At 36.8% G+C, this 10238-nt stretch overlaps 1 protein-coding gene across 3 annotated transcripts in view; it reads right to left on the bottom strand.

Annotated features, from left to right (window-relative positions):
• The window catches only part of LOC107591833 (protein sidekick-1-like), a 368532-nt gene that overhangs the window by 82119 nt on the left and 276175 nt on the right, over positions 1–10238 (bottom strand). For all 3 annotated transcript variants that reach the window (XM_016281108.1, XM_016281124.1, XM_016281117.1), the window contains exons 10-13: positions 6919–7035; positions 5429–5596; positions 3953–4055; positions 3505–3678 (exon numbers count right to left, since the gene is read on the bottom strand). In XM_016281108.1, coding sequence (XP_016136594.1) covers positions 3505–3678; positions 3953–4055; positions 5429–5596; positions 6919–7035 — 562 coding nt within the window. The remainder of the gene's footprint in view (positions 1–3504; positions 3679–3952; positions 4056–5428; positions 5597–6918; positions 7036–10238) is intronic.

Genomic DNA, 10238 nt, shown 5'->3' on the forward strand with positions numbered 1-10238 from the left:
CACACTAGCTTTTTTTTTATTTTATTGATTACTTTATTAATCATTTCTGGGGAGGATAGGCTTCCTGCTGAGACCAGGCACCTGAGTACCAACAGTTGCGCTTGGAAAGTTTATTTTCTCTAAATTAAACCCATGGAGAGACCCGGCAATACTTAAGAGTTCATCACTTTTCTGTGTTCTTTCTGACTAAGAAGGAAGATTATGCCATTTCTAGAGGTGCAAAAAATTTATGCTTTTTCACCTGATGTTATCAAGATGATGTTAACAAAATGTTAATTAGCTTTGATTTCACTATAATGAATAAAATATCTCTAATAAAAAATAAAAAAAATTAAATAAAATATATAAGTCTTTTCTGGGTTAACTATTCTTAAAAAAAATTTTCATGTAAACGTATATTGTAATAAGGAGGTTTGTCCATTAAGATATTGTCCTTCGGAGGTATTATTAGAAAACAAGGCAAAGACAATAAGATTTAATTTTCACATTTTTAAAATAGAAATATCAGACTACACTGGCAAAAAAATAAGAAAAAGACCTCAGAATGAATGATTTGTTCAGATTGTTGGATCATCAGTGTTTAGTTATAATGGCGTGGGATGTGATCGCTGAAGGAGGAAAAAGACAAGGCATGGGTGACTTCAGCCACTGGGGGAAGTCCTCCTGACAACATGCCCGATTCCACACAACCATCTGATACCAATACGGCATCTTCTCCAGCTTAATGAGGAGCCAGAAAACCCACAAACAGATAATGAGTCTTAGTTCCACACAACATTAGCCTCATGAAATCTGCATAAAGTACACACCCGCTGGTTACTGCCGTCTTCTAGCGGTTTATTTCTGGAGAGCTTCTATCACATCATATTGTGATACAGAGTCATAAGCAAAGGCTTTAGGTGTTAAAATGTTTATGCTGCCAAGATTTGGATTTTATTTTGGGTTTAAGGATTCGACTGGCAGACACGGATCAGAAATAGTGTTTCAAATAGCCGGGATGAAGAAATCTACACACTCAGAGACTGGTCAAAAGGTCAAAAAGCTTTTTAGGAGACGGTCAGGACATTTCTTTCTGGATGGAGAGTTAAAAAAAAGCATTCATAAACACTAGCAAACTAGCTACTTTAAAAACAAGGATTTGAAAGTCAGGGATTAAAGGCAAAGAACAGAGGCAAAACTTCTTTGATTAAATAAATTCCTTTAAAAGTTACAATTAGCGAGCCGTTGATGAATATGAAAATTGTGTATAAGTAGTTGGAATCCAGATGGAAAGGTTAGGGTGAAAAAGGTTACTGAGGAAAGGTCAGTCAACACGTTCCTGCTGAGAGCAGCAATCCACTCAGACGTATGTAGATGCTGCAGTGGGTGAGCAAACATAACGTGGAAGAAAACTAAAGAAAGATTCCAACATACATAACAAATATGTCAGTTGTGACCTAGGTGACACACAGATGGCATGTTCACTGATAAACACGACCACAAACTTCAGTTTTGAAGGACTGCTTTTTGTGTTTTTTCACTGTTGTTGTGCTGAAAAATTGTATCATAATCACACCGTACCAAACTGTATTCCACTGGAAATGCTGCTGGTACTGTATATATGCACCAAGAAGTTTCACTCATATTACTATGAATGGGAGAACCTACATCATATGGTGGATTAAGTCACGATTAAAATGACATTTAAAAAAAAAATATTTTAGAATGTTATCTTAGGTGCACTTATAATCTTACTATGTTTTTTTCTTTAGATGTCCATTTTCTCATTTTAATTTAGCCCTATGATTTGAACGCTCCGTTGGGAGGGGCGTGTCTGCTATGAGACTTCAATGTAAACGCCCACTGCTATGATTGGCTAACATCTTTGCATATTAAATGAGCACTACATATGGAACTCTCCCGAAAACTTTTACGGTCCCACTTTATATTAAGTGGCCTTAACTACTATTTACCTTCACTTTAAAAAAATAAGTACAATGTACTTATTGTGTTCATATTGTATTGCAATACACTTTTTTTCACAATATGATTTTGCTGCTATTGAGGTGGGATATGGGTAAGGTTAGGGACAGGTTTGGTGGTATGGGTAGGTTTAAGGGTGGGTTAAGGTGTAAGGGATGGGTCAACAGTGTAATTATAAATGTAGTTACAGAAATTAATTACAGATGTAATTACATGCAGGTATTTTTAAAATATAAGTACAATGTAAAAACATGTATGTACACAAAAAGTACATTGTACCAAATTATTAATTTAAATGTAAGTACATAGTAGTTAAGGCCACTTAATATAAAGTAAGACCACTTTTACTGCATTAACAGCTGCCGAGATAAACTAATCGTGAAAGGTGTTGATTATAGTATTATATTTAGAACTAGCCCCATTATATCAAAGGTTGCAGTGCTCAAATGTAGCTGTTTAAATAACATTTTAGCATTAGAAAAAACATTTATAGCACAGTTAATGTCAGAATTTGTTGCTGATTTGAAATATGTTTAAATGTGATTTTGCCAAGCTTTTTTTGTTGTTGAGATTTTGGCATTTCACAGTTCAAGTAGATAGATGTAGTTAATTATCCATGCTTGAAATAGTTGCCTGGATGTTTTTTTTATAATGACCGCTGAGTAAACTGTTCAGCCTGCTGATGGAGAAGTGACAGTCCTCTGTTCTTCCTCTGTTCACTTCTCACATGAGTTTCAGAACGCACTACACAATGCTCTCATTAACCTATGCATGACCATTGGCTCAAAGCGATATTACAAAATTTGACTATTTTACTCAAACATGCCTATCGTTTCACTATAAAAGACATTGGTTTATCAACTGGGGTCTGTCACGGGTGCACTGCTAAGCGGACTGAGGAGCAAGCAACGGAGAGAGACGAGGAGTACATTAATCCAACTGGGTTTAATTCACACAAAGAAACACGGAACACTCATGCTATACATGTGGACATAGGCATTCACATTCAATACCGGACGCTGGAGCACACACCGGGAACACTATTTATACACACAGGAGGAGGGGATGACGAGACATACCTGGGAGCAATGAAACATCATGGGAAACACCTGGGACAAATTAACTTAATCAGGACAGGAACAGGAAACTAACCAAATAAGGGCATAGGAAGGCACATGGGGAGCAAGAATGATTAGAATCGAAAATATTGTGAATTTTTATTTTTGAGTGGAGTATCCCTTTAAGTCTGTAGGATTTTTTTGTCTGTTCTATTGCCCACCAGGTGAAAATCATACTACACCTCTCCTCAACAAGCCTCATGATGCCTACTGTCTCTATAGCAGAAAATGTGTAGGATGAGCTACATGACAACATGGTTTTGGAGAGCCAGCATATTTTTCGCTCTTCAGTTACGTCCTCACACTTCAAAGCCGGCTTGTGAAAAATGATGCACAATACGCATTTGGAAGGTGACACACATCCACCAGCACAGCGTATTAGTCAGCCTAATGCTCGGAGATGAAGGGAAGCTAAGTCACTCACATGACCTCCAGACGGGCTGCCTTGGAGTCGTTGCCGGCCTGAGAGATGACGTCACAGGTATAGTCCCCGATGTCCCCAGACCAAGTTTGACTGATGTGCAACGAGCCCTCCTGCAGGCTGATACGCCCCCCTCTGGTCTGGCTCACTAACTCCTCATCCTTTTTCCACACGTACCTGCCAAGTGAAGAAGACGAGGAGCAGAAGAGAACTCTATCACAGTCAAGCTGACACAAGGGGAGCACAGGAAACAGCACTGGCTCATTACGCTGATATCCAGCATATTAGCGCTGAATTAACTGTACAGCACTACGGATCACGCTTTGAATCAACTTCAAGGCCTGTGGGCTGACACTCTGAATTAACATTACAATCAAACCGAGTGTGGAGCCCTGGGCTCTGATGTTGAGAAGAGAGGAGGAAGCAGTGTGGCTCGTTTATCATCACCCACCTCACCGCCACGCGCGGGTCGTGGGTGGCACCGCACTCCAAAATGGCCGTGGTCCCCTTAATGACTCGTCTGTCCATGGGAGGCCTGGATATGGACGTGCGACCTTGGAGCAAACACAACATTGTTAATTCTGCACTAGTTCAACATTTCCACGAACCAAACGGCTACGCTTCACTGTTTAACAGCCTCTTCACACATCAACAGCCGAGTGTGTTTCCCTCCCGCTGAGACAATGCCAGGACTTTACATGCTCTGATCAGTGTGCAATAACAAGTCTGGATGCTGTAGATATCACCTTGCTAAGCTGCGCTAAGAAGCTGCTTTTCATGGAACAGATTATCAGGCTCTGCTCTGACTTTACTTATTCATTCATTTAGGAAAGGAAGTTTGATGTGAGTTTTGCCTTTGTCTCGTCCAGAACCGCACATTTCTACTGAATTAATGGTGGTCAGTTGGCAGTCATGTTATTTTTCCTGTCCATCTGAAATAAAATTATATGTTTGAAATGATTACTATGAATTTTACTCTTTATTTATCAAACTGATTGTCAGATGATTTTTAAAGTGATGTTTTAATCACAATCAGTATGTTTAAACGCGCAGTTAAGGCCTGTTCTCACAAACACAAAAAAACATTTTAATTTGAATCAATGATTGTTAATGCATCTATTCAGACCAACACAAACATTTGTATGCCATCAATGTGAAAGATTTTTTTGGAGAGATGTTCTAATCTCTTTTCCATAAAAACAAAAACAGCATTGCTCTAGGCTTGTTTGTGGATATATGGAAATTACATAGCTACATATGGAAGCTTGTTTCCGCTACGCAATAAAAATACATAAAATGTAATTGCAACTTTTTATCTCACAATTCTGACTTACTTTATTTATTTATTATTATTATTTTTGCAATTTCAAGTTTGTCTTGTAACTGTGAGTTAAAATTTAGTAATCTTGACTTATTCTCAGAACTCTTTTTTTTTCCAGTTTATATCGTTTTTAAGGCATGCCTAATTTTGGGGACGAAAGGATCTGTCTGTATCACAAAATGCATATTTTGTTCAAAGAAATATTTTGGGACATTCAATTTTGTATTCATATTAATGCATGGAATATTACATTAACAAAATTTATATTTTGTTCAAGACATGCATTTCTTTTACAAAATTAGGCAGGTGCAGGCCAGGATTGGCCATTGGTGCACCGGGAAAAAAATTATTTTTAATGACTGCCACACTCATTTTCATTCCTTCATTTATGGCTAAACTCAAAATTGCGAGATATAAACTCCTAATTGAGACAAATAAAGTCAGAACTGTGAGAAAAAAAGTCACAGTTACCTTTTAATTATTTTATTCTGTGGCAGAAATAGACTTCCATAGATACGTCATCTTTTCGCTCTTAAGTCAGTGAAAAAGCAAATTGGTTCTGAAAGAAGTTCGAAGATGGGTTGAGATTAAGCGCGTTTCTCTTACTCCATACGGTGAGGGAGGCGCTGGCGTTGATCGCTCCCTCTGAGTTAGCGGCGTAGCAGGTGTACATCCCTGTGTCCTGCAGCACCACCGGTTGAATCTGCAGACCGCCGGACTCCAGCAGGGTGAAACGCAGAATCTGCACAGAACCGCTGGCGAGGATCTGAGTATCTGATGTGCATACATATGCAGACAAACACACACAAACACAAAACAGTTACCTCAATATCTCGCATCTGCTTCCATATAAGGAATTAATAGAACATCACTGTGCATGGAGTTTGAGATGATTTTATTACAAGCGTAAAGTCTTCCCAGGAGAAAATCCTCCTGAAACTGCCTGCAGAGCTCTCTACCTTGTTAGGGGCCGCTATTATATATGCCACTTCATAATTGGGAATGCTATGGAAACGACTTCATGAATATACCCAAAACAGTTGTAGAATATAATGGAAGTTTTTTTTGTTACTCTTGCATGAAATTATCTTTTGTGTCGCCAATCGGCTGCAACAAAGACATCTTAAAGTCTTCCTGTGTAGCACAAAACACACAACCTCATACATCAATTTATGCCTCTGCCGCAGTAACAAAGCAGCAAGTATGCTTGCAATCTGGCTGTAATCAGTCAAATATAGCACTAGTACACGTAACAAAACAGCAGGGCCGAGATGAACCCATGTTAATACTGACATTCCATATGCACACTGATGCTCTGTTCAAAAACTTCTAGTGCAGCATAGATGGCCTCAATGAGAAACTGTTCCAAAAAGTAGTCAACTTAATTATGCTGCCTCCAAATAAATCTCATTTTGATTTTGTTACAGATAAAATTCAAATTCATTAATTACTACAAAGTATTGTAAAGACTTTTACATTGCTACAAAAGATTTATATTCTAAACAAAAGCTGTTCTATTTAATAAAAATCCTGACAAACCACAGTTTCCACAAAAACATTAAGCAGCACAACTGATATTTAAGAAATGTTTTTTTGAGCAGCAAATCAGCATATTAGAATGATTTCTGAAGGATCATGTGACACTGAAGACTGGAGTAATGATGCTGAATATTCAGCTTTACCATCACAGGAATAAATTGCATTTTAAAATATATTAAAATAGAAAACAGTTATTTTAAACTGTACTAATATTTCACTAAATGGATTTCATACATTTTTTTTGCTGTATTTTGATATTATGATTGATGAGCATGAGAGACTTCTTTCAAAAACATAAAAAAAATCTTACAGAACCCAAACTTCTAAACATTAGTGTATTTTATGCAAAGAAGGCAACCCTAGAATGGACTCTGATGAACTCAGTATAAAGAAATAAATTCAAGATTATAAATAATTATAATGTTAATTCTAAATTCTAACTTATATTTCATTTATTGCTGAAAAAAAAACAGAGCTCAGATGTGATTTAGGCCTCATTCATTAGTGAATTATAAATGTAAATGCTAAAATCAAACATCACTTTGCACTAGCATTACCTCTCTTCCAGATAATGGCAGGTTTAGGGGCCCCGGATACCTGACAGCTGAACGTGGCCACCGCTCCGTCTGTGACAGTGATGTCGACCGGCGCCGCTGTGAAGGCCGGAGCCATACCTGCAAAAACACACAGTCACAGTTTTTAATCAGGACGAGAATATGCCACATTCGTTCAGTGGCCACTCATTCATGCTTAATGCAGTCCGCACACACTCCCCCACAGGAACACGCAAATTATTACAAGAGGCCAAACACCGGCCAGTAAATTGTATTAAAACAATGTTATGTCCATCAAAACACTACTGATGCTTTTTATTGCGATGCGGGACATGTCTGCAAATTTGTGTTTCAAATCGGAGACGGTAAACAACTGGCATGAATCTAATTATATTGTTCTGATTGGGTGCCCAATGTGGCATTGTGGAGTTGCTGGGTCATTTTTAATAGGCAGATATGTGCAAATGAACAGGTATTTCCATTTGGAAAAGTAAAACATATTGCTGTTTGAGAGCAAAAGATTGCTGTTTGGATGCATTGCTGAATATGTGCCATAATCATTTGGAACGGTAGAGACAGAAATCTAAAACCCATTACAGCTTGCTTTCCAATTGCTTTACATCATTTTTCTCACATGAATACTGATGCCACAGTAAGGCTGGGCAGTATAACCAAAATTTAATATTATGCTACGAGTAATTATTATTATTTAAATCATAGTAACAGTGTATAATCACAGTCTAGTCATTTTTTTCAGATTGACCAATATTTCTATGACTAATACAGATACAGAAGATTATTGCAAACAAGGCTCATTGGAAAAACTTGTCTCTACCAACAAAATGTCTGCAAAACTTTCCAAAATCTACCTACAGTACAATTTACAGCATGTTTCCAGCTGAAATTAAAGCTATGGATTATTGATTAATAAAGACTTAATTTCATGCAGTTCCCTGCACAATATTAAGTCATAACTAGGGATGGGTACCAAAACCCAGTATTTAATCGGTCCCGGGGCTAAATTATGAAAGACCGGAGTATCGATAAGCTCTGACGTTAACGGTTCTGCTATCGGTACTGGAGAAATTAAGAAAACACACATACATTTATTATTGCTATAGATACATTGTCTTGCAAATTCTATCTCACAAGAGTCGCCAGCTGTTTTTATATGCAATAATATTCAAACATTTGTCTATGATGCATTTTTGCTATTCGCAACTCAGAAGCGAGATCGCGCTCGTGCGGAGGAGCTTCAGCACGCGCGACATGAAAGCCCTGCTTAATTATGATAGAGGAGAGTACTAAACATTCAAACGTCTACTTACACTTTAGGCCTGTGGCTGTTTTATTAAGCTATTTTTATTTGTTATTTCGATTTTGGCTTCTAAGGATTATAGCCGCGCTTCTTCTAGCGCAACTTTTTTCCCTTCACAGCGGGGCGCATTCATTCCTCCCTAAAACCCAAACTTAAAAGTCAGAATCAGCACAATCGGTGATTGTTGAAAAAAGACCGTCTTATACTGTTGCTAAATTGCGGGACATGTTTGATAATAAAACGTTGAAAGCACAATCCGCACAAGAGACGCTGTTCCTCAGGCTGAAATGTGTGCCCGCGGCGCGCTCCAAAACGGACAAGCTAATTACACTTTGAGCTTCGGGCGCGTCCAAACGATCCAATACACACAAAATATTTCAAAATGGCCGGTTTGGAGTATTTACTTAAACACATTTTATGTCTTAAGTGGACGAGAACAGTTGGGAGAAAATCTGATGTGTGTCAATATATTGTCTTAACGTGCCAGACTGGCGCTTGGGCCATCAGTTAAACAAACAACAAAATGCAAAGACAAAATCACTCACAGCTGTTAATCTGAATTACGTTATAGCTTTAATAAGTATTAATCTATCAATACATACAGTGAAAACTGTAATTACTTAACATACTTGTAATAATTAATTACTTGTAATTACTTACCTGAACAGTAATGTTAGTAGACCTTCATGGAAAAATGAAAGCACTGTTTATTTCATTTCACTTGTACATTTGTTTTATTGTATTTGTCAGTTTGTTTTACTTTGTTTCTTTGTTCATGTTTTTACTGTATCTTGTCTTATGTACAGTATAAAACACTAAAAATGCCTGCACACTGCTGCATTTACAAATTGATGTATATCATTTCATTAAATATTTATCTTACATTTCAGAATATAAAGCAATGTTAATTCAGCTCTTAATTTGTCATATATAAACAAAAAGTACTGATACGAATACCGTTAATGTACCGAATCGATAAGCAGTATTGGTAAGAGTTAAAACCTTAACGATACCCATCCCTAGTCAAACCTCAAAAAGCTTTTACCGTAGTACATTATTAGTAAACGAATACATTTTTGCCTTTGCATCACATGACAGGCTCTATACGTATGGCTTTTCTGACTTGTTCGGTTGGTCTCTGGCTAAATAATTGCACTTGCAATGCAGAGTGCTATAAAAGACATGAGTCACAACATAAAGAGCTCAAATTCTTGTAGAAGCAACAAGCTTCTTGTAGTGTCCAATAAGCAATATGCAGTATTATTTTCATTCATATTATTTTACGACTGTAGTAGTTTATTCTGTTATTTATGACATTTATATTTATGCAAAGATTTTTGTGATCAAAATGGTCGCACATTTATTTTCACCATTGTTTTGGTCTATAATTAGTTATTTTTGCTTGAAAATCAATGTAAAAAAGCTTATAAATTAAATACATTTGGCTGTTTTGTGATTCTACTCTATTATTGGATAATGATAATGAATTAAAACTTTTACAAATTAAAAATATTTCCCCTAACTTTCTTTTCTTTTTGGAAATTTGATGGACAAAGATTATTCATAAAAAGTAATGTCTGGCATCAATTAATATGCAACATTTAAAACAAAAGACTAAACAGTGCAACTAATATTATAAAACGGTCAAGTCCGACTGTAAATCCTGTTTGAATGAGCCACATTTGAAGCCACTGTAGATGCACATACAGTACACACCCCTGTACCACACTACTAAACAACTTTAACATCCTTAATAATTCTATTTTTCATGTTTTGATTTGTTTAGGACATGTCATAATCTGCATTTTAGCATTACTCCAAGTTAAATAAACCTCTATATGTCTTACATGCATGTATTCTAAAGGTATCTCAGCACTATCTTTGCTAGAGCACTTGAACTGTACATCCTGACACAATGTTCAGAGGTAGTATGACATTGAAAATCCAACAGTTTCAATATGCTTAGGGCTGGACGATATGGCCAAAATTGATATCACGATATATT

Source organism: Sinocyclocheilus grahami, unplaced genomic scaffold (assembly GCF_001515645.1).
Source record: "Sinocyclocheilus grahami isolate Dianchi unplaced genomic scaffold, SAMN03320097.WGS_v1.1 scaffold9.1, whole genome shotgun sequence".
In the NCBI taxonomy this organism is placed as follows: Eukaryota; Metazoa; Chordata; class Actinopteri; order Cypriniformes; family Cyprinidae; genus Sinocyclocheilus; species Sinocyclocheilus grahami.